We start from the raw sequence: 26,407 nt of genomic DNA, 5'->3' as shown, positions 1-26,407 counted from the left end.
GTGCCCTGAGTTCTCCCTTTGATACTCTGGCCCACAGTGCCTTTGTTAAGGTATGTGGTCAACTTAATTGTGCTAGATTATAATACCAACTCCAGTTCTGAGCAGGTCCTGTATTCACACCCTTTACCTGTGTAACTTTGCAATTCTTCTAAAGGGGCTAAGTAAAAAGGACTCTAACAAATTGTGTTATTTTTTAAAGATTTTATTCATGACACACACACACACACAGAGGCAGGCTCCATGCAAGGAGCCCAATGTGGGACTTTAACCTGGGAATCTGAGATCACACCCTGAGCCAAAGGCAAATGCTCAACTGCTGAGCCACCCAGGCGTCCCTGTCCACTTCTTTTAGTAAGAGTCCTGAATGTTAACTAGCAGATGATCTTCCATTTAAAGACTATTTGCCAGCCTCCCTTGCAGTTTGGTTTGTCCCTGTGATTAAGTTCTGACCAGTGGCTCACCCACTCCTCTGTGGGTGCTGTGGGGTGGGAGCTGCATCAGATGGGGGTTATGTCCAGAAGTGGCAGATGGGGGCTGAGAGCGAAGTGAATGGTGGTCCTCCAGAGAGCTGGGAGCCTCAGCAGAGCACTGGAACAGAGCACAACCCTGAGGAAGACTGCCAGTTACACAGCACAGAAGGCACAAATACTTCACCTTCTCTTTCCAAAGGGAATGACTGTTGAAAATGAGGTAGGCTGGCAATGAGATTATGCATATGTGTGTAAGATATAGGAATGTTAAGCCAGCTATTAACAGAACTAGAAATAATTTATGGCTTCAGAGACATGATCCAGAAATGGAATAAACCAAATTTTGGAAAGTGGATTTCATATATATATATAATGGATTTTAAAATGGATCCATTTCTATATATAGAAATATTAAATATATATAATATAGTATAAATATTTATAGTAAAATTTATAAAAATATATAAATAAGTATATATATATAATTATATATATAATTATATATATATAAATTTTTTCACAGCAAGAAGGCTTTAAAGTTTTCAGGACTTTGTAAAGTTGGGGCACATAATAGCCCCTGTTTCCTGTTTATCTGATATTTATAACAGAGATCCAATTTAGCAGTTCTGGACACCTCCTTCTGATGAAAACAAGATAAACAGGAGTTGGGACACCTGGGTGGCTCAGTGGTTGAGTGTCTGCCTTTGACTCAGGGTGTGATCCCAGGGTCCAGGATTGACTCCCACATCGGGCCCCTCAGAGAGCCTGCTTCTCTCTATGCCTATGTCTCTGCCTCTCTCTGTCTCTCATGAATAAATAAATAAAATCTTGGAAAAAAAAGATAAACAGGAGTTTGAGAGTTTAAGATGTGAGAGATGATTGTGTCGTATCAAATACAGTATATCCATCAAGTAAAATAGATGCATGTTCAATAATTGGTAAGATTCCTAGAAGTCTGCATATTGAACTTTATTTGTCAGTTTTAACAAAGTGATCCCAGTGATCCTGACATAAGAGAAGGTTGTTTCAAAAGTAAAGATGTACATGAGCCATCCTCTGCCATGTGCCAAGCGTGTTAGTCCAAGGCTTTGACCTCCTCTTGGTCTTCCTTATCTGACTTTAATATCACTTTCCTGTTGGCAGTAACATGAATCAGTTTTACTACACGGAACTTGGTAGTTGTGAACACAATATAGCATGGAAACAACTTTGGAAAGTCTCCCCAGCAAAGATTTACTGTCTTGGATTCTGACTATGCATTATATTTTGCCACCAAGTATGAACTTACAGGTGGGAGGAATGGCCATTATGATGGGAAGTGTGTTTTGAGGGTTTGGGACCCTAAATATATTTTGCTCACACTTCTGATTATCACTGATAATTGATTTCTTTGGATACCCATTGTTCCTTCTAGTTACACTGCCTTTAAAATGCAAGTATTCCTGTGGTGGGCACTAAACATATTGATACTAAAACCTTACTATGAACATACTTTCTATTTCTAGTTCTGACTAAAGGAGACCTGGATTATCCTAAGAAGATCTGTTAGAGGAGGATGGTAAAGGTATATCTCTGTGTATAGGGGGTGTTGGGTGAACAAAGGATGGAGGGAGGAAAAAGAGGGAAAATTGAATTATTTTATAATTGTGTCTAAAATATTTCAAAAATTTAAAAATGTTTATAATGTACAGTATAAAAGCATCACCTTCTAAATTAGCTAATACTGAATTACATGATATTTTTGAATGAAAATTTTTTGTTACCAATATTTTTTGAATTCCTGCATGTAGTCAGTGTGTTAGGCACTTTGGGTGACCCAATTTCTCATTGAGCTTGCAAAATAGTTGAGAGACAAGTAAAAAATATATGAGGGGTGCCTCAGTGGCTCAGTTGGCTAAGTGTCTCATCTTGATTTTGGCTCAGGTTGTGATCTCAGGGTGGTGAGGCTCTGTGCTAAACATGGAGCCTCCTTAATATTCTCTCTCCTTCTCTCTCGCTCTCTCTCTCTCTGCCGGCCCCCCACTCTCTCTTTCTCAAAAAAATATAATGTAAGAGTTAATGAGTAGGTAATTATAGAATATGGCTGCAAAGTCCGGTGTCATTATTTGTTGAAGAAATGGTACAGATGGTATAAGAAGCTCAAGGGAGAAAGATGTCCCAGTGAAATGGAATGAAATCTAAGGCTTCCTGGCAAAGGAGGGAAAATGGGCAAGTTAATATACAAAAGGAATTACAAAAGACAAGCATGTAAAGAATTATCCGTCAAGCTGTGAAATAATGTTTTACTCTTAGGTGAATCAACAGGGGTGGTAGCAGGAATGTTCTGAGCATTCCTGTAAAAATATGCCCAGAAACCTAAGGTGCCCAGACTTATCGCTGATGCTATGTAAGTTCCAATCTTGACCCATTATTTGAATCAGATAAGTGCATCTTTCCATTGACTAGTTTTGCTCTACCCTTAGAAGCTTATTCAAATCATCTGGCTGAAAAGCAAGAAATTAAACTGCTGAGAATTACATAGACAACACAGCCAGGTGATTAAATGATCTTTTCACTTCCTCCAAAACTTATTTTTTATTTTTTAAAAAGATTTTATTTATTTATTCGACAGATTGAGAAAGAGAGAGACAGCACAAGCAGCAGGAGTGGCAGGCAGAGGGAGAGGGAGAAGAAAACTCCCCTCAGAGCAAGGAGCCTGACGTGGGCTCCTGGGACCCTGGGATCATGGGATCATGACCTGAGCTAAATAAAAGGAAGGAAGCTTAACTGACTGAGCCACATAGGTGCCCTTTACAAAACTTTTTAAAATTTGTGTGGACACATTTGTTTTTTAAGAGTATTACTTTGATAACATTAACTGGAGTCAGCCTCAATACCCAGTGAGATAGGAATAAAAATTCTATTACTCTCTGTTTTTCCCTGAATACAGCATGCACATATTTATTTGTCAAATTAAGGTTGTTAGCTACATTGGTTTTCAGTCATAATACAAAAATGGAGAGATTAAAAAAATAAAAATGGAGAGATTTTTATTAGGGCTTCTTTAATGATGAAGTTGTGATAGCGGGTTTCCTTTAAACTCTTCTGGACCAAGTGCCTCCTCCAGCTCCAGTGCTATTCCAGGGATAAGGCAATTAACCCCTCACTGTGATGCTAAAGTTCTTGCTACATGAACCTAGATTTAGTGACCTTAGGGATGCCTTTAGTGGTATTGGAGCTGGTAATCTAAAAGGCCTGCTAAATTGCAACAGGTGAGGGACTGAGTGTGGGGAGAGTGGAGGCTGAGAGACCACGCTGGCAGGTGAATGTGTAGCCCAGAATGGGAAAGAAGGGGAAGGGAATGTGTACAAAGATTCAGGCTTGGAGCACCTGGGTGGCTCAGAGGTTGAGCGTCTGCCTTTGGCTCAGGTCGTGATCCTGAGGTCCTGGGGTAGAGTCCTGCATCAGCCTCTTAGAAGGGAGTCTGCTTCTCCCTCTGCCTATGTCTCTGCCTTTCTCTCTGTGTCTCTCATGAATAAATAAATAAAATCTTAAAAAAATATTTAGGCTTCATCTGCTGTCCTGTTTGACCATTTTATGCTGGCCTATTGCACAGTTATGCAAGTGGGCACAAAAGCTTTAATGTGGATGAGGAGTTTTATTCAAGGCAAGAAATCTGTAAATACAGTGGGTGGGTTTTTAGAAGATTTGAGGGGAGGGGGCAAAGGAAATAGGAGAAAAAGTGCTTCTCTATGGGGGGATCTTGAAAGGTAAGAATATTTTTGACAAAAATAAACTTACTTTGCTTTGTGTACTTTGGCTTTTGGCTTATAAGGAAGGGAAACCAGTTCTTTCTAAAAACAAAATAAAACAAAACTCAAAAGAGGAAAATTTTTACTTGCATGGACTGACATTTCTTACTTTAAAAAAAAACTGAGGTATAATTATCACAGTGTTTACACAGACTATCTTCTTAAATCTGGAAACCCTGGGATTAGAAATATTCCAGATTAAGATTTTTGGGGTTCATTCAGGGGAGCAGGTGTTTGTACACCTGTATGTTTATAGGGTGCTATTCTTGTTTTACTATTTTATTATGTTTCTCTTCATTCAGCATTTGTTTTTGTATGGTGTAAACAAGATCAATCATTGTAAAACAAAGATTAGCACTGCAGTGGCCCATGTGAGTATCTGACAGTTTTTATCAAACAGGACACCAAACCTGCTGGCATCACCTCGTTTCTATCCTAGCAGAGCTGCATACTCTGGAGATTTGATTTCTTAGGGATGACCAAAGTGCCTGATGTCTACCCCCACACCAGTGGATAGATGGCTCTGGACCATGAGTATTTAGATTTATGGGGACAATCCATAAAACCTCTGAGGATTTGCCATAGTTCCCTCCCTCCTCAATGATAGATTTATTTGGATGCCTCCTCAGTCTTACCAAGATCCTTTCTTCTCTTTGTTTTCTTAAGAGTTGTAGAATCTCATCTCTCCTTTTAGCCTGTTTAAAGGGGAAAAAAAGTGGGTGAGTTTCTTGACTCAGTAATAAAGATTTTGTCTGTAAAGAGTAGATTTTTTTTTTTTTGCATTTCCTTCTGGTATTCTTTGGTAGAATTTAAAAATATTTGTTTTCCATGATAGATTCATACTTTTCCAGTGTATTCCAGAGAATCCTGGTTTACAAAATAATGTGGTTTTGATACTCAGTGGAAGGGTGTTTTCTTGTGCCCATCCAAAATCTAATAAAAACTTTTATTAAGACTTTATTACTACATGAACCATGCTAAGAACTTAATGTACATTATGCCATTATTTTCTTTTAATAACTCAGAAGTTATTATACCACTATTACCCCACTTTACAAAGGAGGTAACTAGGTTAAGTAACTTACCCAAGCCATGAAATGACAGAACTGGCGTTGATCCCAGCTCTGTTTGACAACAAAGCCCCAGCTATTGTCCACCCCACTAAATTGCCATTAAATGGTAAGATCAGCAAACTCAAACAGCGTGCCACAACCCAAACCCGTGACGGGACGACTCTGAATAGCTTACGCATGTACTCTCATTCTCTCATCTCTCTTGCCTTCGATATTGAGACATGGACACTCTCAGTTAAGTTTTCCTAAGTGTAAAAAACTAATTTACTGCAGGCATGAAGATTGATAAATCTGTATCTCAAGATATAGACTATAAAAAAAGAGACAAAAATAGGTCCAAAAATTCTTTCATAAAATCTGGTTATTTTCAGTTTTGGAAAGCCAGGCAGAAAATCACATCTGGGGACGCCTGGGTGGCTCAGCAGTTGAGCGTCTGCCGTCTGCCCAGGGTGTGATCCCGGAGTCCTGGGATCGAGTCCCGCATCAGGCTCCCTGCATGGAGCCTGCTTCTGTCTCTGCCTGTGTCTCTGCCTCTCTCTCTCTGTGTCTCTCATGAATAAATAAATAAAACCTTAAAAAAAAAGGAAAATTGCATCTGCAGTATTTGAGGACAAAAGAAAAACCTGAGAATCAGACAAATAAAATATGTACCTTCAAGTGGCCAAATAAAATGAAAGGAGCTCTGTTTAGACTCAGGCTAGAAGAAAGAGATAACTGAGCATAGATACAGATTTGTTGTAGCCAGGTAAAAATTCGAAGTCATCCGTCCATTCAAGTTTACTAAGTACTACGCTATTTTCCTGGGGCTGCCCTAACAAAGTACCATAAACTGGCTGACTTAAGACAACAGGTATGTATTGTCTCACAGTTCTGGATGCTTGAAGTCCAAAATCAAGGTGTTGGCAGGGCCATGGTCCCCACTGAGATGTGTAGATGTGTAGGGGAGCCCTCCTTTGCCTCTGGTGGTTGCTGGCAATCTGTGGCATCCCTTGCTGGCAGCTGTGTAACTCCAAACTCTGCCTGCATAGGCACATTCCTTTCTCTCTGTGTGTCTCTGTCTTTTCGTGGCTGTCTTAGAAGGACACCCCACCCTCCTCCAGCAATAACTTACCTTAACTAGTTCCATCTATAGCGACTCTATTTCCAAATAAGGAGACATTCTGAGGTCTTGGGGATGAGGACTTTAAGGTATTGTTTTAAAGGGGAGACACATTCCAAACCATAAGGAGTACTTCTGATGTAACATTTCTGTGCTAGGGGCTGTACAACACAATTCCTGCCTGCAAGGTCATTACAGAGAATGGTTTCAAATGTGCTACAATGCAGATGGTATAGGATGTAATCCAAGACCTGAAGAGAGACCCTTAATTCAGACCAGGGTGAGTATGTATCTACGGGGAGAAAGATGTCCCAGAGAAGACAAGCTTGTTCCTACAAATGGTAATCACCAGAGGAGCAATAGAGACAGGATGGTGATACAAGACTTTGAGGCAGCAGAAAGAGCATGTACAGAGCCTTGGAGGCAGCTGCATCGCTAAGTGGTTTCTCAGGAGGAGTCCTCCGCCCGGATGCCTGCAGGAGAAGCTACTGATCTTGGGTGTGCTCCACAGAGACACTTGAGAGGGAGAGCCCATACAGGGCAGGAGCAATCAGCAGCTGGGGCAGGTGCACCTATGCCTTGGCTTTGTATCATTTTGTTCATGTCCTATGAATCTTGCCTTTTATAAGTCTATGACGTTTTTATTTTGGGACAGGATTTCTACCTTTTACTTGAATTTTAGGTCTTGTATACCACTGCTATTGAAAGAGAAATAATCCAGGGTACTTGTAAATACCAAGCTAAATTTCATACTTGTTTACTTGCCAGGGACTGAATAAAATAATGTCTGTGGATAAGGACTTCGGATGTTTTCAACATAGGGATTCAGAGTTGGTGTCCTTTCTAGCTTTTCCATTACACATGTACTTAGTGGGAATTAACTGCTCCCATACTGTGATTCCATAGCACTTTATACCTTTTAGGTATTGCTCTTACTTTCCTTGTTTTATCTCATAATTGCTACCATGACTCTTTCAGAGTCTATTCATCATTTTATCCTTCCTTAGGGCTTAGCAGAGCCTTGCAGATGATAGTCCATGAATTTTTGTTGAACTGATTGTGGCATAATGTCTGAATGATATCATTGCACTAATACACACAATTATTAGCCTAAAAAATAAAAAAAAAGAAAAAAGAAAAATGTTTTAGGTAGTGAAATTAAACAATGGATATATCTTAAAACCCTAAAAAAATCCTAAAAAAACCCCCAAAACTATGTGATTATTTTGTGTGTAAAGCACACCTAGGCCTGGGTAGCCACAGGCAAATTATATTGTTGTAACACTTCTAATATACAAATAGACACATATTTAGTTACAAGATCTAAAATACTATTAAAATTAAAAATTCATTTGTCTTGAAGAGAGAGATGCATCTATTCTATGATTGGTGCAGACCAAACGCTTATTCACGGTAGGAGAGTCAGAACAGTCACTGACTCTGGAGTTTAGCCAGCACTGAGGCACCAGCATCATGGTGTAGAGTGAGTTCTCCTGGCATGTGTAACCTGACCAAGGGCTCCAATTATAGACTTTTTTTTAATTTTAGAGTGGGGTAAAGAGCAGATGGCTGGGGAACCTCTAGAACCTGACTCAGTCTGTGGCTCCTAGCATCATCCCCGACCCCTGCTCACCTTGTCCTCTGGCCCTTTTTTTCTTGGTAAAAAATAAACAGATTTTATGTTAAAAAAATGCATTTTTTTCTTTTGACTTTAGGTCCTTTTTTATTATAATGGCTTTTAGTACCAAACCAGTTTTATAATGCACCAGAAACAAAGCTTTCAAATATGATTTGATTTCTGCTTCCTGGACATGTTTCCTGGGAATGAATAAGAAAACTTCTGTAGGCAGTTTTGTTCTGTCACCAGAACAAAAACACTGCCAACTATTCTAATAAATCTCTGCTTTGATAACTAAATAAATTCAGTGATAAGAAAAAATCCTTACAATTTACCTTGTTAGTAGGGATAAATGATTTACTTGTTAATTTTATAACAACAGGGATACCTGGGTGGCTCAGCAGTTGAATGTCTGCCTTCAACTTAGGGCATGATCCTGGGGTCCTGGAATTGAGTCCCATTATCAGGCTCCCTGCATGGAGCCTCTGCCTGTGTCTCTGCCTCTCTTTCTCTGTGTCTCTCATGAATAAATAAATAAATAAAATCTTTAAAAAATTTTTATAACAACAAAAGAATAACCATTTCTAATCACAGTGTTTTGATTATGGCCATTAATGGAATATTATATTTACAAGGGGTTTTAGTAATAAAATTTATTAATTCTTAAAATAATAATATAGGGAGATCAGAATTTTAATATTTTAACATAATATTTTCTTATATATTTATACATTTAATTTATATTATTTAGGGCAGCCCAGGTGGCTCAGTGGTTTAGTGCCACCTTCAGCCCAGGGCATGATCCTGGAGACCGGGGATTGAGTCCTACGTTGGGCTCCCTGCATGGAGCCTGCTTCTCCCTCTGCCTGTGTCTCTGCTTCTCTCTCTCTCTCTCTCTCACTGTGTCTCGCATGAATAAATAAAATCTTTTAAAAAATTTATATTATTTATATACTATTCTTGAAAAAAATCAATTATGGAATAAAAATTGATTCCAGGAAATTAGGCTATGATAATATAAAAATTTAATATCGCGTAGATGGTTAATGAATTTTAGTGTCACATCAAGGATTCTTAGTTCTTTTTGTTTTTTTAGGGCCAAATGACTTGGGTGGCCACACAGATTATGGAGCCAAACATTTGGGTTTGAATCTCAATTCTGCTGTACGATTAATGGCAAATTAATACCTTCACTATCCCTCCTGGTTTCTCCTTTCTTCCCTCCAACTGTAATCACTAATCCACAGGTTAGAGGTTTATGATCCAAGTAAATCCAAGAACTACTTTCTGAGCCTTGGATATCTCATTTCTAAGGAAAGTTGTTGTGAAAATTAAAGATCATGCAAACACTTCTTAACATTCTGCATGGTATTTGGTAGATATTTAATAAATGGTAGCTATTATTATTATTAGAGAAAACTTTCCTTCTAATGTTTTCAAAATGTGGAAGAGTAGGAAAAAGAGGAGAAGGATAGATTGCGTACCCTCTGTGCACAGCTGTGGAGGGTACTGATGCCTCCACTTCTGGCCTATGGACGAGCTGGTGGATAGAGTTGGGTGGAAGAAAGGGTGAAATGAGGAGGGATACCCAAGAGATTATTTGCCCTTGAGTATGTAGTGCAAATTCCTCTGCCCACAAATTCTCCAGTGTATTATAAGCTTTCTCCTTAGTTAATCTTCAGTTATATAAAAGAAACTCTTAATAAACACTAGACTTTAAAAGAAAGGTCCTTTCTTCTCAAGACCTGGTTCTCATGTGAAAAATACATTTCTTCTTTGGATTATGACTGAAATTTGTTGAGTGAAACATTCATCAGAAATAGCATATGTGGGGGCACCTGGGTGGCTCAGCCATTGAGCCTCTGCCTTTGGCTTAGGTAATGATCCCAGGGTCCTGGGATCAAGTTCTGCATCGGGCTTCCTGCAGGGAGCCTGTCTCTCCCTCTGCCTGTGTCTCTGCCTCTGTACTCCATATCCTATGTTCTTCTGCTAGATCCCTTTGAACACATCCTAGAGATTTTGGAATAAACACACACTCGTGCATGTGCACATGCATGCGTGCACACACACACACACAGAGTGATAAATGGTTACTTCATTCAGTCTTCATTTTGAAAATGAAGAATAATTAGGATTAACCATGGTGACTAAGACAAGAATAGTGTCTACTCTCAGAAAAATTTATATTCTAAGTAGAAAATGAGTGCTATGGTAATAGAGAGTAGGGTTCTAATCTAGCTTGAGGTCAGCTTTGATCAAAGTTTATTTAATGGTATCATGTAGCACTTTGCAAAAAGTATATTAAAGGATAAAGAATAGTTGAATCACAGTAGTACCTTTTATTTTTTTAGGTAGGCTCCATGCCCAGCCTGGAGCCCAACACAGGGCTTGAACTCAAGACTCTAAAATCAAGATGTAAGCAGAGACCAAGAGTTGGACACTTAACTGACTGAGCCATGCAGGCATCCCAATAGTAGTACTTTTAAACTGATGAGCTTTCTAAGATCTTATTTAATATAAATATTTATGATAGGATTTTTTGATTAAAAGTTAACTATTCAATGGGAATTACATTCCAAATTTAGAATATCATTTAGACAGAGCCAAGGCTCTGTGGTTTAACAGAGGTTAAGAACATTATCTGACTTTTTTCCTTGAGGCTCCTAAATTTAAGTTTTAATTCTAGACCCATGATTAGGAGTCCAATATGAGCAGTAGGGAATTTCAGCTCTTACTCTACAAATGTCATCCTCAGTAGGTTCTCTTTCTCTTCCACGTTACAAGTGCTAACTTGAGGAAAGTAAGAATTCTCATTGACTTTAGGTAAAACAATGCATTGGCAGTAAAAAGTCTCACATCTGGGCTTGATTCCAAAAGGCGGTATCTACCTGCTAGCTTGCTGATTTTGATAATGCCTCCACTTTGAATTTACTCTATAGCTTTACTATCATTCCCTGTGCCTGTTAGTTGAAATCTGATTTGTAGATGCTACAATTTCCATATAGTAAATTATACCTACCATATAGTAAGATACAGAACTCCTGGATCTCGAATGATCTACTATATACCTTGAAAGACAGCCCGAATAATCAGTGAAAAGGCTTTCTCCAGAGGAATTTCAGAAGATAAACCTAAGAGCAGTAATCTATGAGAGTGGATGGAAGATGTCAGAGGGTTATTAGCTGGAGGAGAATGCTGACTAGAAGGGCAAAGATGCATATCTCAGCACCTTTCATACCTCCTGGAAATTGCTTGATCCTGGCTTAAGTCCCATAGCCCTGACATATATAATTTTCATTTAAAAATGACAGCTTGCTAAAATGAGGAAAACATATCAGTCATTACATAAGAGAGAGTCAATACAATTTTTCTTAAATGTAGGTTTCAATAAAATATTAACTTATCCATTGTGAAGAATAAAAAAATAGATTTTTTTCTTGGTTCTGCTACATATTTTTTCTTAGTTCTGCTACACATATTTTAATGGAAACCAATAATAAGTACCAGAAAAGTGTAGCCCTTATTTTAAAATCTTCACACAAAATAAATGCATGAAAGTAAAAGAAGTGATTTTTAAAAATTGATTAAGGCACTTATTTTTTAAAAGGCCGTGAGATTTGAATTTTAATGTTGAGAAAAACAGGAGCCTGAAAGAACATTGCATTTCAAAATTCAATAGAGTATATGTGATTGAATGATATATTATTGATGATTCACTCTGAGATAATTACCAAGGCTTGTCCTCCACAAACAAATTACTGAGTCTTCAGGATTTCCATCATATCGATATATATTTAGATAAGATGAATGGATTAATAGCACTGACCTCCTATTTCCAGTGTGTCTTTCCTGTCCTGCCCATTAGGCTATAGGAAGGAAGGTGTAGGGGTTAACTCCCAAATCTCATCCCTGGTCCTTCCCTGAGTTTCAGGCCTATCCAACAACTCCACCTGCTCATCTCAAAGGCACTGAATTGGTTAAAGTCTCAAACTGGTTAAGTCTCAACTGAATTTTTAACCCCGCCCCTCTCCAACAAAACAAAATACCAGTGTAACACCTGACCTCTGTCTATCCCTTGTGTCAGAGAATGGCACCTGTTGTATAATCCAGAGTACTATGAGTTACCTTTGATAGCTTGCTTGGCCTTACTTTTCATATCCAATGTATAATTGAAGACTTAGCTATTGTACTTCCTAATACTCACTCACCTCCTCTTTTCTAATTAATCAATCTTACCATCACCTCCCAGCGGGGTGATTGCAATGTCCTCCACTCTGGTTTGCCCTCTTCTGCTCTGGCCACTTTTGATCCATTCTTTGCTCCATCATACATATTTCAGTGGAAACTATTCTCTATATTTTAGTATCCTGACTTTTGCAAACAAATCTGGTATTATCAATCCCCAGTGTCAGACCCTTCAGTGGCTTCTCATTGTTCTTACCATGGCCTAAACTTTGCATTACCTCACTGATCATTCAGCTTCTGAAATGGATTTTGGATTTGGATTTTGAAGCATAGGATCTTTGCAGAGCTGCCTCTGCTGTCTGGAATGCTCTCCCATTGCTCCCTCCACCCCTTCTTCTGGCCTATGCCCATTTCTCCTTCAAATCTCAGCTTGTCTTTGCAGAAATCCTTCCTGTTCCCTTGATTGGATCAATACTGCCCTATTATCTTGATGAAATCCCAATAGTTCATTTTTGCTTTTGTTTCTCTTGCCTTCGTGGTTGTATCTTGCAAGAAGTTACTGTGGCCAAGTTCAAAAAGGGTGTTGCCTGTGTTCTCCTCTAGGATTTTGATGGAATCTTGTCTCACTTTTAGATCTTTCATCCATTTTGAGTTTATCTTTGTGTATGGTGAAAGAGAGTGGTCTAGTTTCATTCTTCTGCATGTGGATGTCCAATTTTCCCAGCACCATTTATTGAAGAGACTGTCTTTTTTCCAGTGGATAGTCTTTCCTCCTTTGTCTAATATTAGTTGACCATAAAGTTGAGGGTCCACTTCTGGGATTCTCTATTCTGTTCCATTGATCTATGTGTCTGTTTTTGTGCCAGTCCCACACTGTCTTGATGACCACAGCTTTGTAGTACAACCTAAAATCTGGCACTGTGATGACCCTAGCTATGGTTTTCTTTTTCCCCCTGGCTATTCAGGGTCTTTTCTGATTCCACACAAATCTTAAAATAATTTGTTCCAACTCTCTGAAGAAAGTCCATGCTATTTTGGTAGGGATTGCATTAAACGTGTAAATTGCCCTGGATAACATTGACATTTTCACAATATTAATTCTTCCAATTCACGAGCATGGAATATTTTTCCATCTCTTTGTGTCTTCCTCAATTTCTTTCAGAAGGGTTCTGTAGTTTTTAGGGTATAGATCCTTTATCTCTTTGGTTAGGTTTATTCCTAGGTATCTTATGCTTTTGGGTGCAATTGTAAATGGGATTGACTCTTTAATTTCTCTTTCTTCAGTCTCATTGTTAGTGTATAGAAATGCCACTGACTTCTGGGCATTGATTTTGTATCCTGCCACACTGCCAAATTGCTGTATGAGTTCTAGCAATCTTGGGTTGGAGCCTTTTGGGTTTTCTCTGTAGAGTATCATGTCATCAGTGAAGAGGGAGAGTTTGACTTCTTCTTTCCCAATTTGAATGCCTTTTATTTCTTTTTGTTGTCTGATTGCTGAGGCTAGGACTTCATCAAGATAAGAAGCTTTTGCACAGCAAAAGATACCGTTAACAAAACTAAAAGACAACCTACAGAATGGGAGAAGATATTTGCAAATGACATATCAGATAAAGGGCTAGTTTCCAAGATCTATAAAGAACTTATTAAACTCAGCAGCAAAGAAACAAACAATCCAATCATGGATTGGGCAAAAGACATGAACAGAAATCTCACAGAGGAAGACATAGACATGGCCAACAAGCACATGAGAAAATGCTCTGCATCACTTGCCATCAGGGAAATACAAATCAAAACCATAATGAGATACCACCTCACACCAGTGAGAATGGGGAAAATTAACAAGGCAGGAAACCACAAATGTTGGAGAGGATGTGGAGAAAGGGGAACCCTCTTGCACTGTTGGGAATGTGAATTGGTGCAGCCACTCTGGAAAACTGTGTGGAGGTTCCTCAAAGAGTTAAAAATAGATCTGCCCTACGACCCAGCAATTGCACTGCTGGGGATTTACCCCAAAGATACAGATGCAATGAAACGCCGGGACACCTGCACCCCGATGTTTCTAGCAGCAATGTCCACAATAGCCAAACTGTGGAAGGAGCCTCGGTGTCCATCGAAAGATGAATGGATAAAGAAGATGTGGTTTATATATACAATGGAATATTCCTCAGCCGTTAGAAATGACAAATACCCACCATTTGCTTCAACGTGGATGGAACTGGAGGGTATTATGCTGAGTGAAATAAGTCAATTGGAGAAGGACAAACATTATACGGTCTCATTCATTTGGGGAATATAAAAAATAGTGAAAGGGAATAAAGGGGAAAGGAGAAAAAATGAGTGGGAAATATCAGAAAGGGAGACAGAACATGAGAGACTCCTAACTCTGGGAAACGAACTAGGGGTGGTGGAAGGGGAGGTGGGTAGGGGGTGGGGGTGACTGGGTGACGGGCACTGAGGGGGGCACTTGATGGGATGAGCACTGGGTGTTATTCTATAACAATAACAATTGGCAAATTGAACACCAATAAAAAATAAATTTATTAAAAAAATACTGCCCTATTAAATGTTGTCTTAACATCATATATAATTCTTTCACTAATCTCTCTCCCTGAGTAGACAGCAAGTTTCATATAAGGATAGAGTTTGTGTATTTAAAACATGTTGGACTCCATCATCTGACTCTAGTGCCCAGCACAGTGCTAGGTACATAGAGGTATTCAATAAATATTTGTTGAATGAATCTTGCCCAATTCTTCCAAATCAGATTCTCCTAACTTTTGTCTTCATGATTTATTTTTCCTATATGGCTTTGCTTGGCCCTTCTTGCCTGGGCTTAGCATTTCCTCTTCAACTTAGATCCTTAACTTGTCTACATCTCTTTTTAAGGCTACAGAGTTTTCAGCTGCTTTGGGCAAACATTGAGTAAAATTCAGCCTGGCGCCACATGACCCTATGTTTCAGTGTGGAGTCTTATCTCTATGAAGTAAGACCTACACAAAGTCCAATCCAACCTCACATTATAGGCTAGTGTCTTTACCTGCATCAAGGTTTACATTATGTCTACTGGCAGCATTTATAGTCATTAACTCCAGAGAATGTAAAGATAATATATAAAACATTATAACCATCATTAAAAATGATGGTTTTTTTCTTTGTTTTTAGTTATTCTGTGCTCTAAAAATGTAACCTTTATAATAAAAGTTTCAAGGTTTAGATATACTATCCTTAATAAAAGGTAAATTTTTCTAATAAATGACTAAATTACTGTAACAATGAAAATATACTTTTACCTAACAGAATCAATTGTTTGTAAATTGATTTTTTTTTTTTTTTTTGAGAAAGAGAGCATGTGAGTGGAAGGGGTAGATGGAAAGGGAGAGAGAGAATCCCAAGCAGGCTCCATGCTCGGCACGGATCCTGATGCGGGGCTTGATTTCATGATCCAGAGCTGAAATCAAGAGTTGAACGCTCAACCAACTGAGCCAAATTGATTTTTAAGCATCTTTTGGCTTGGTCAATTTTTTCTTCTATATTAATGGCTTTAAAATAGTTTTCTTGGTATGGCAGTAGGGGAATAACACAACTGTTGAGCAATGTGATTGTTGAGGGGAAGGATTTATACTTCTAGGACTTTGTTTTCTTTTTTATAGCAAAGCCTCTCCCTCGTACCAAAGTTCCAGCATGTGGAATACTGTCTTGTGCCCTGTGTCCAATTTCTTTCTTGTTTCCTTGTCTAGTATCCCAGGTATTCTGGGACAGTGGTCCTGTCTTATTTTCCACCCCTGACCCTGTATGCTAATTCCCATGGCAAGGTTTCTCTTATAGGCTTTGAACCTTGGCACCATGACTTTCCATTTCTCTCTGTTGCCTTTTCCTGGTATCACTTCCTTTGGAGAACATACAATGCTCATCAACTATGGCTTTGTTCTGTGACCTGCAGACTCTATTCCACTATTGTCTTGTCATTTATTTTAAACATACATAATCTTTTTGGGCTTCATTCTGCATTCAATAGCTTCATTTAATCATGTTTTACGAGCAGATCATTAGTATGGGTTCTTGACCAGTTGTATCTTAGGGTTTAAAATGTTTTATTCTGCTCCTAAGGTGGATGTATATAAAAGATAAAGTACATAGATCTCTGGGGGAGGGGGAGGAAAATATGCTTTTGGGACCTGGCCCTGTCCAACTGCAGCTGGGTCTGTCTTGGGCAATGAATTCATTTATATGATCCCAGATCTCATCTATTTGATCCCTTTCCCCAACTATATTTTCATGGATTGTAGAAGTTACAAAGAAGATTAAGAGAGGAAGGAACCTCTCAACTGAAAATGTTTCCCAAGTTTGAATAATGTTTGAAAACAAAGTGGTACTATAGATAACATTAAAGAGTAACTCATATTTATGTAGTCTTATCATTTGCTACCAAAATATTTGCTTCTTACTGTGAATGCACGCTCTATTTTTATGATTCTTCTACTTGAGTTCTTTGACAAATTAGGAACAACAGGAATTTAAATGACTAAGTATATTTTGTTGGTAAAGGAGAAACCTACTGTTTCCTAATGGTATGTATTTTATGGGAGAAAAGGAATTTTGCTAATATTGCATTAGAGAAGGATGGTAAAACTAAAAAGAAAAAACGCTAGATAACACTGTTACTGAGAAAATTTAGGGTTGTCTAGGAAGCCAATTCTGATCAGTTTGGCACCAAAGAGGATTTTCTTTTATCTGAGCATCATGGCAATGACACTGAGGAAATTTCTTACATGTTTGGTTTGGCTCTATGAAACTGATTTATAATGAGTATGAGTATCCCTCTTAATTACTTTGAAAGTGTAGGATGATGGAGGATAACAGTAAAGTTTTCCACTTTCATGCTGTTTCATAATTCAGTAAATAAAAGTATTGTGAAGCTTCTAAGATTCTTCTAAGAATGTTCTCATAGCATAATTTGCTTCTGGTTCATGGAAGTGCCATATAGCAAGCTCACTTTTGAGGATGACTTAAACTATGGTCAATCTAGTTGCACATATTGTGTGATAGAATGGATTAAAACTTCATTCCCCAAAAAGAATGTATTGAGGATGTTGTTCTGTAGATTGCAAAAATTTCTTGTAAAAATCTTTAGTTTGTATGCACTCATGTCAGACCTTTCATTCCAGATGGCTATTTCCAATACGCCATCTCTACATATGCCTTAAAATACTGCTCTGATCTCGTCTTCCTTCTCCCAGCAAATGAATTATTTAAAATTCTTTTTATAAAGAGATAATCAGCTAAAGAGCTTTCTTAAAGGTGGCAAAACTAAAAAGCAAATTAGTTTTAAGATTTCAAAAAAATTAGCTGACTATTCATTTATTATAATGTTTTCAGACTACTTTAGAATTCTCAAAGGAAGAATAATGGTCTAGTACAGTGCTATAAGGTTTCCTTTATGGACAGAGTAAGCCATTTAATCTTGACAGACTCAACTGTTTTTGATTTTCTGCCATGGACATCCATCAAAGAAATAGTAGTTGTGATTAATAGCATTTTGTCCACTAACCAAAAGCATTTATAATGTATACCTGGAATATATTCCAATATGGAGGGTAACATTACAGTTTAAAAAAAGTTCAGCAACCAAAAAAATCAATATGAGTTGGGAGAAAAAGCTTTTATGAAAGTACTTTTAAGACATACAGAAAAGAAATTTTTAGATTTTTCATTAGTTTTAAGAAAAAGTAAAAGAAAAACCTTAGGAGAATTAATGCAAAATATTTTTTCCCATTTTAAAATGAAAATCAAAAAAAAAAAAAATGAAAATCATACTGAGTATTTACTTGTCAATGTACATGTTCAAAATGTGTAGATTCTCTGAAATTGAATAGATCATTGTACATTTTTTATTAGCTAACAAGAACCTCTCATTGCCACTTATTTTCTGCCACCCGACTAAAAGTTCTAGAATTGCGATGGCAGCAGTGCAGATGAAGTGCTACAGACTTAGAAAAATGGCAGTATCCAAAAATTGACTCTATGTTTTCATAATTACAGGGAGTCACATTTCCTCCCACCACACAGAGACCCATGAGATAAAAGCAAAACTGAGAATAGAAGTGATGTGCTAACATGCTCCTAAAGCAGACTTGCACATAGATTAGCTTGGGGGAGTATGCTTGCAAAAGTTATCAGCCTAGAAAAATTTGCCAGATGGATATATGTGGGGAAGGCAAAACGGAAATGGAAATATCATTGTATAGAGCATATGTTCACCATTAATTCATTCATTTATGCATTTATTTATTAAAGAAACAAATATGTAGTGGGTTCCAATAAACAGAAAGGCACTGGACTTAAGCAATAAGAAAGGATCTCCATCCTCAGAGGGGAGAAGAGAATTTGCATCTGTTGATTTGTTGTTGTAGTGGCCAGGCTCTTCACATAAGTTATATCAACTCGATGAAGTTTTGTTTATTTTTTATCATTCCTCCTTTTATATCTGAGGAAGCTGAGCCTCACAGAGTTAAATAGGTTGTTTGAGGTCATGCAAACAGTGAGTGGCAGAGTTAGATTTCCAAACTTGCTCTGTCTCTGAAGTCCACTACACCATGGTGCCTAATTTGGCAGGAAAGACAAAAACACACACAATGGTCCATAACACAGATCACCGTGATGAAGACTGTGTGTGAGAGAGAGAGGCAACTTGCTGTAGGAGCATGTGGCAGGAAGCTCTTCGTTCTGCTTGTCTCTAGGTCACCTCTCCTGGCACAGAGAAGTTGGCACTTGAGGTAGGCCTTGAAGGTACATGGGGAAGAGCGCTTTGGTATAGACACGAAAGTGCACTGCAGGTTGGATAAACAGCTTATAGTCTCACAGGGTTGGAAGCAGTGTTTCTCACACTTGTTTTATTCATACTAGAGTTTTGAATTTTAGGTTATTTGGCAGCAGCCTCAGACAGTGCCACAGCCAGCAATCATTATAATACAATGAGTCTCATGGGCTCTGGAGTTAGGATATAGACTTTGATTCTCGGCTTTGCCACTCGCCACTTGTGGGAACTGGAAAACCATTTAAGCCTTGTTTGATTAAATGGGGATAATCCTCATGAGGCTATTTTAAGGAGAATGTGAGTTGATATATGTAAACTGCTTAGCTTAGTTTATAGCACATGGTATACACTCACTAAATTGGCTGTTACAAATATATCATAATAATATCTGAGGATATCTATTATAGCATCCAGTTATTGCAGGATTCTCTTGCCTTTTGTACCACGGCCTTGTCTGAAACAGCACTCTACTATGCTGTACTAAGCTCTCCTAGGTACTTATATGAGACATACATTCAGTAACTTTTTTTTTTCCTGCTGGCTTGCTGTTTCCTTGGGCTTCTTCTACTCTCAACAAATAGAATCTTCTTCTTTACTGCATTGCAGGACCCACTTGACTTAATGTACAATTTGGCAGATATCACAGAATAATGTGTATATTTAGGTTCAGCAAAAATTACTTTACCTATTCCACCACTTTGATAGCACATATGGGGAGGATATAGAGTGTGCCCTAGCTTAGTGGTTGCGAACCAATGGTACAGAGTGGGCTACACTGGGGTCAGGAAGGGTACAGGGGAAGGGGAAGTGTAGTAGGAGCAGTCAGTCAGGTTATGGTCAGATTGGAAAGGACCTTCACTACCATGGTGAAGGATTTGGTCTTGGTCCTGCAGAAATGGAGAGCCAAGGATAAAACAAAAGTAGATGAACAGACGGAATTGTGCCCCCTGCCATTCCGATGTGGAAGCCGTACCTGTATGGGTAGCTGTATTCTGAGATAGGGCCTGTAGGGGGGTAATGAGGGTTAAATGAGGTAATTAAGCTGGGGCCCTAATATGATAGGACTGATGTCCTTATAAGAGGAGGAAGAGACACCAGAGTTCTCTCCCTGTGCGATGTGAGGACCCAGTGAGAAGTTGGCCATCCACAGGCCAGAAAGAGAGGTTTCATCAGAAGCCAACTATGATGGTATCTTGATCTCTCTCAGCTTTCAGAACTGTGAGAAGATAAAATACTCAGTCTGTGGTATTTTGTAACCACAGCCCTAGCACACCAATATAGAAGGAGACAAGCATAACTGGACTTGGGTTTTAGGAATTTAACTAGCACATTGTCGAGGACTGCTCTGCATAGTCTTTGGTCCACTCTATATATTCCTTAAGACTCAGCTCCTTTGGGAAGATTTCTTGATTCCCTAAATTTCACTTTGATGTTCTTCATGTTCCCATAGTATTATGTGCATAGCCATCTATCATAAGACTGTATCATAACTTTTGACTTTGTCTCTCCCACCAGACTGTAAACTCCTTGAGATCAGGGACCACATGTTATCTGTGGATTCCCAGCATCTAGTATGGTACTTGGCACTTAGTACTTCTCAATCAATATTTGTAATTAATTTCTTAATTAATATAGAAGAACCTGAGGTAAGGAAACCAGTTCTAAGACGTACTGATATGATAGACCATCAGCAGAACATCCAACTGTAACTCACACTGTCTTAACTGTTTGCAAAACGTGATAAGAACTGACAAAAGTTTGTTCTTTATTTTTTTTAATATTTTATTTACTCATGAGAGACACACACAGACAGAGAGAGAGGCGGAGGGAAGCAGGCTCCATGCAGGGAGCCCGACATGGGACTCGATCCCGGGTCTCTAAGATCACGCCCTGGGCTGATGGCAGCACTAAACTGCTGAGCCACCAGGGCTGCCCAAAAAGTTTGTTCTTTAATCTTTTATTTTTAATCTCCTCCAAAAATGAAATTAGAAAGTGTTGAGGTAGTTGAATTTAATGATTTTTACCTCACTAAAAGTTAGACTCCATCCCACCCATTAAGTCCCGGTATAAACACAGAGTGCCTAATATCCTCAAGAAAAAAGAAAATGCTGACTATTTATAATCACCTCATTTGTTTGGAGGAATCCCCAGTAGTCTATAAAGTGAATTAATGCAGTCGGCAAACACAAATGCATTATTCTATAATCTATGTAGAATTCCCGATAAGTCTTTCAGAGTTTGCCAGTATATCCAATGATTAAAGACATTAAGCCCAAATGAATCTTCTATCTTTGCTTTTATAGCCCAGGAACAGTTACAGGAATGGAACTTATCCATTAACCAAAAAAAAAAAAAATGTTCCTATAAATCACTGTATTAATTGCAGAGTTAAAGTCTGTGCCTGTGTTAGGGAAAGCAAATAAGAGATGTTGCCAAAAGGAGACGTGTTCAGTTGATTTGACTGTATTAATGTGTTCAATTTCAGCTTTTAGTCAAAATGGTTCTAGATGACAGGCTCATTCCTCTGAGTCTGTCACTTAATCACTTAATTTTGACCTATTAAGATAGTCTATTTGATTTTTTTCCAATTGTTACAATGTTCTTAGAATGTTGTATATGGTTTGGGGCTTTATTGGGTGGAAAGTGTGTGAATCCATTTCCCCCCATTTCCCTCTGACTCTCTTGTTCCTGTATATCCTTAGGCTTTGGCTGATGCTGACAGTAGCCAAAATTTAATGGAATTTTTAAATTTTCAATTAAAATTCTAATAAAGTTTCTTTAATTGCTCAAGCTGATGTACCAGAAGTAGAAATTTTTTACATATATGTATTTAAAAAGAATAACTGGGATTATTTAGAAAATAATAATGAATTTCTAATGAAAATCAGATGACTTTCTGAAATATTGGCCTACCTTTTGAAGATACTTTTCTTTCTCCTCAGATTCCTGAATCTTTATGGTTTCAGCAGTGACATCTGTATTCTCTAAAGGAAATAAAGTCAAATTCAATCTGAAATAATTTTATCATGATTTTATAAAAATGCTGATATAAACTTGGATAAATGTTAAAAGGTAACAGAGTAGGAAGGTAAAGACAAATATGTACTGTCTTGAAACTTCACAAACTAGATTCATAAATAATTGGAGACTGAATTAATGAGCTATGGCAAAGGGAACCTCTAATCTCTTTAGAAGATGAGTAAGCCTGAGTCCAGAGACAAGGTTTCTGAAGAGAATGTATTTGCAGTATCAGAGTTTCCAATTTCTACATTACTATTCAAGATGTTAGGGGAATTTAGACATTCTCCTTTGGATAAATAGGGTAGTCTCTGAGACAGGGTTTTGGTATGCAATTCAGGAAGTTATGCCAAAGTGTAAAGATATCTCCTTATACTTATTACCTATCTTCTGAAGAATCTAGGAATCAGGATGTTGAAATACATGAAACTTGGTACTTACTGTTTTTCTCAAGGGAGAAAGGCTGGAGGTAAACTTTCTCTAAAAAACACAAAGGGAAGTAAAGAAATTATTGGGAAGACTACAGCATTAAAGGTATTTAAGCTTTCTACAAAAAGGGGGTATTTAAGCTTTCTATACCTATAAAAGTTGCATAACAAAAGGTTTTTTTTTTTTTGCATGACAAGTTTCTATATCTTAGGCTTCCTAAGGTTTTTACAGGTCTGGGAACTTGGTTCCTAATATTGATTCTGCTTTCAACTTTCTCTGAGGCTTTCATGTTTAAACTTGATTATGTAAACAACCACCCTTAACATCCTCTCAGTCAACATATAGCATTTCTCCAGATTATTCTATACTGTTTGGCCAAATAGATGCCATCACCTAAGGGATACTTTCAGATGTGGTTTTAGATGTAACAAATATACCACTGATGCTTTCTGGGTGGAAGGATTGCTGAGAAGTTAAAAAAAAAAAAACCTGTTTGTATTGGGTTTTTAGACATTTGAAATAATTTTTTCTAATGATTCTTTTTGTATATTTTTTATTGGAGTTCGATTTGCCAACATATAACACCCAGTGCTCATACCGTCAAGTGACCCCCTCAGTGCCTGCCACCCAGTACCTCCAACCCCCTTGCCCACCTCCCCTTCCACTACCCCTTGTTCATTTCCTAGTTAGGAATCTCTCATGTTTTGTCACCCTCTCTGATATTTCCCACTCATTTTCTCTCCTTTCCCCTTTATTCCCTTTCACTATTTTTTATGTTCCCCATGAGTGAAACCATATAATGATTGTTCTTCTCCGATTGACTTCACTCAGCATAATATCCTCCAGTTCTATCCACGTTGAAGCAAATGGTGGGTATCTGTCGTTTCTAATGGCTGAGTAATATTCCATTGTATATAAGATGAAGATGTGGCATATATATATATGTGCATATACACACATATATATGTATACACACACACCCAATGAAATGAAAGATTATTTTAGAATTAGGTTTGTCGGTTTCTCCTGGGAGCTGCTCTGGTTTCTTCCAGGTTGGTTACTTAGGGTGGAGGCAGAAACCAGAGGCAGGAGGCAGCTACTCACCATGCCCAGGGGGCCTAGAGGGCCGGGCCACCCGCAGGCGCTGGCTGCTACCTCGGGGCAGCACCAACTGGGATTCAGTAGTAGGATACAGTGACGCAGCGATCCAGAACTGCTTGGCCAAGTTGGAATCCTGTTCGGAAGATCCTGCGAACACCAGTAATCCCTGGGGACAAATTTCAACGGATTTCTGGTGGCTGGGGAGGCCTCCGCCGGCCCTCGTTTCCATGGCAACTCAGGACGCCGCTCCGAGTTTCCTCCTCTTCTGCCAGCCCCGCCCTGCAGAGAACCGTCAAGTTGGCGGCCACCACCGCCCCAAGCCCTCCTTCCTCTCCTGGGTAGATGCTGGGGTCCAGCGCGTGCCTGTGGGCTCTCTGAAGCCCACTTCTGCACTATCACAGGCTTCCGGACCAGTCCAAGCCTTGGCGGCCCGGGTAGGAAGAGTCAAAACATCAAGGTTGGGGTGGTTCTTGTCCCCGTTGGCCTCGGTAGGGCAGCACTTAGCTCTCTTACAACCTCAGCCAGCCTTCAACCCACACCCTACCCAGCTTCCTCCTCCACCCCAAATATATCTAAATATATAAAGCTTTTAAATTCTTAGCTCTTCCACCCCAACCCACCTCTCCTCCCACAACAGATTGCCACAGCTCAGCACACCCTATGTGGATATTGGTTGGAGAATTCAATAGAGCAGCTAACATCCTAGTCTATGGGAGCCAGAGCTCTGAACTGGGCCAGGAAGTACCTGTGTAAGGTTTTTGTTGTATATTCCCCTCTGCCCCATCCTCTTAAGAGAAATCTTACGGAAGAAGCTGGATTTAGATTGTAAATGCATTTACTAATCAGTCTCACCGAATGCTGCCTGCACTGCAACAGTTGTAAGTGATCACTTAAAAGGACTATATCTGGGGATCCCTGGGTGGCGCAGTGGTTTGGCGCCTGTCTTTGGCCCAGGGCGCGGTCCTGGAGACCCGGGATCGAATCCCACGTCGGGCTCCCGGTGCATGGAGCCTGCTTCTCTCTCTGCCTCTCTCTCTGTGTGACTATCGTAAATAAATAAAAATTAAAAAAAAAAAAAGGACTATATCTGATGTGTGAACTCAGTCCCTTCCTGAAAAAAAATCATGAAAAATATGAATGTATCCTTATAAAAATATTAATAAGTGTGAGTGAATAACTTTCCTGGGAGATTTCGTTAATCTAGGAACAATGAAACCACTTCAGCCATAGCAAAGTTGCAATTACTGTGGCAGGAATTGAGATGGACATTGTAAAGCCAATTCAGGAAAGGTAATAATCACAACTTAGGACCTTAGGGCACTTTATTCTTTCAAAATAATACAGTCTCACAGTTCAAAAGTTGATTATCACAAGTCTATACAATGACATGGATCAGTGAAGGAAAATATCCTATTTCCCAATTATCTAAAAAAATTTTTTTTTGGGTTAAGAGCCTGAAGGAAACAAATTATAAAGACATATAAACTATACATTGTGTATTTAGCTGCTAAAATACTGATTTCTCTCTCGGTTAAGCTATTAATAGGCAATGGGTAATATTCGAGCGTTCCAATCCCCTCCCTCCCCCTAACACGCTGATGTGCATGGGCAGCTCATTTGGATGATTCCCAAATCTTTTTACCTGGCCGTGTGGTTAGTGATTGGTACTATCAGCAATCAGCTAACTACACTGCCTAGTAACTAGACTCACAGAAAAACAAGGTTTGCTTCCATCACACACTGCAGTCTCAAGTCGGTGCCCCATACGTTGTGACAGACAAATCACACTGGTTTTCCCTGGTTCAACCGTAGCTCACTTCAGCAGGTGGGCTGGCGAATCCCTTACTACATACTGGCGATCAAGGGCAGCATGTCCAGCATTAGACGTTACATAGGGCTCCTCCCCCAAATCTCAATGTCACTCTAGCTCACAGTTGAAGCCATTACATTTTACACCTGTCGCTCGCTCTCCCGCAGGCGGCTTGCCCAATCTTGCTTTTACTCCCGGGGTAGCTGGGACTTGAGCTGCCTGGAGCAGCAGCCGTCGGCCACCTAGCAGGAGTGTCCTCGCAGGCTGACAACGTGCTGGGCGCGCAGCCCTGCGCCCCGCAATCGCTGACGCATCAGGTCTCTCGAGGCGTCGCTTGGTGCCAACGCTCGGGGTTGGCCGTTTGCCGCCCGGGGTGGCGTCCTCCTGCCCGCGGGCCGGCGGGTGATGCTGTGCCTTGTTTTGATGGCAGTGGAGTTAGTGATTGTAAGCAGCAGAGGACAATCAGCTAATTACACTGCCTACAAACCGAGCACCGGGCGCCCGCGGGCTGCAGCTCCCGGACGGTCGGCGGCGCCGCTCCAGGCCCCGAGCCAGCGGGCCGCGGGGTGCGGGTCCCCCGGCCTCGGCGGTGCCACCCGCGCGGGCGCCGGGACGACGCCCCGGACCCCCCGGCGCCCCCGCCCGGCCCCTGCCGGACACCTGCGCCCCCGGCCGCGCCCCCCGGGCCAGCGCCAAGTGTCCCCGTCTTCCTCCCAAGGCCGCCGAGTCCCCGCGCCCGCCTCCCGGGCCTCCCGGGCCTCCCGGGCCTCCCGGGCCTCCCGGGTCCCCTTCCCCCGGCCCCCGCCCCCGGTTCCCTTCCCGGGTCCTTCCCTCGAGGCTCCTCTCGGGTCGGGCTCCCACCTCCTCACTCCCCGGGCCGCTCCGTCCCAGAAAACTTGTCTTCAGCCCCCAGCCCGAACCCTAGAGCCGGCGCTCTCAGCCCCGAGAGCCCCGCAGCGCCGAGTGGCCGAGTGCCCGTGGCCGTGGCGGGCCAACCGC

The 26,407-nt window shown here is 40.0% G+C and overlaps 1 protein-coding gene and 1 long non-coding RNA gene across 11 annotated transcripts in view; one reads left to right on the top strand and one right to left on the bottom strand.

Moving 5' to 3' along the window:
* The window catches only part of LOC140630943 (uncharacterized), a 78,800-nt gene extending 54,923 nt beyond the window's left edge, over positions 1-23,877 (top strand). For 3 of the 6 annotated variants that reach the window (XR_012028625.1, XR_012028626.1, XR_012028627.1), the window contains one exon: positions 23,550-23,877. This is a non-coding gene — a long non-coding RNA (uncharacterized lncRNA). Of the gene's footprint in view, positions 1-1,975; positions 5,666-6,591; positions 8,702-23,549 lie in introns of those variants that run through there. The other 3 variants (XR_012028629.1, XR_012028630.1, XR_012028628.1) reach the window with 3 other exon arrangements.
* Positions 1,425-26,407, bottom strand: HOATZ (HOATZ cilia and flagella associated protein). Of its 5 annotated transcripts, XM_072821934.1 has the most exons (9): positions 26,270-26,349; positions 24,691-24,709; positions 24,451-24,503; positions 23,602-23,877; positions 22,510-22,548; positions 21,964-22,034; positions 4,897-4,956; positions 4,251-4,303; positions 1,425-1,603 (listed from the first exon to the last, which is right to left on the bottom strand). In XM_072821934.1, exons 4-9 carry the CDS (start codon positions 23,825-23,827, stop codon positions 1,546-1,548), a joined length of 507 nt encoding a protein of 168 aa, XP_072678035.1. In that variant the 5' UTR covers positions 23,828-23,877; positions 24,451-24,503; positions 24,691-24,709; positions 26,270-26,349; the 3' UTR covers positions 1,425-1,545. The 5 variants fall into 5 exon arrangements, with proteins under 5 accessions (XP_072678035.1, XP_072678039.1, XP_072678036.1 ...); XM_072821938.1 differs by lacking the exon at positions 4,251-4,303 and having other exon boundaries at positions 26,270-26,371; XM_072821935.1 differs by lacking the exons at positions 24,451-24,503; positions 24,691-24,709 and having other exon boundaries at positions 26,270-26,407.

This window comes from Canis lupus, chromosome 3 (assembly GCF_048164855.1).
Source record: "Canis lupus baileyi chromosome 3, mCanLup2.hap1, whole genome shotgun sequence".
Lineage (NCBI taxonomy): Eukaryota > Metazoa > Chordata > Mammalia > Carnivora > Canidae > Canis > Canis lupus.
Note: the sequence above shows the minus strand (reverse complement) of the source record. Positions and strands in the feature narration are given on the sequence as shown.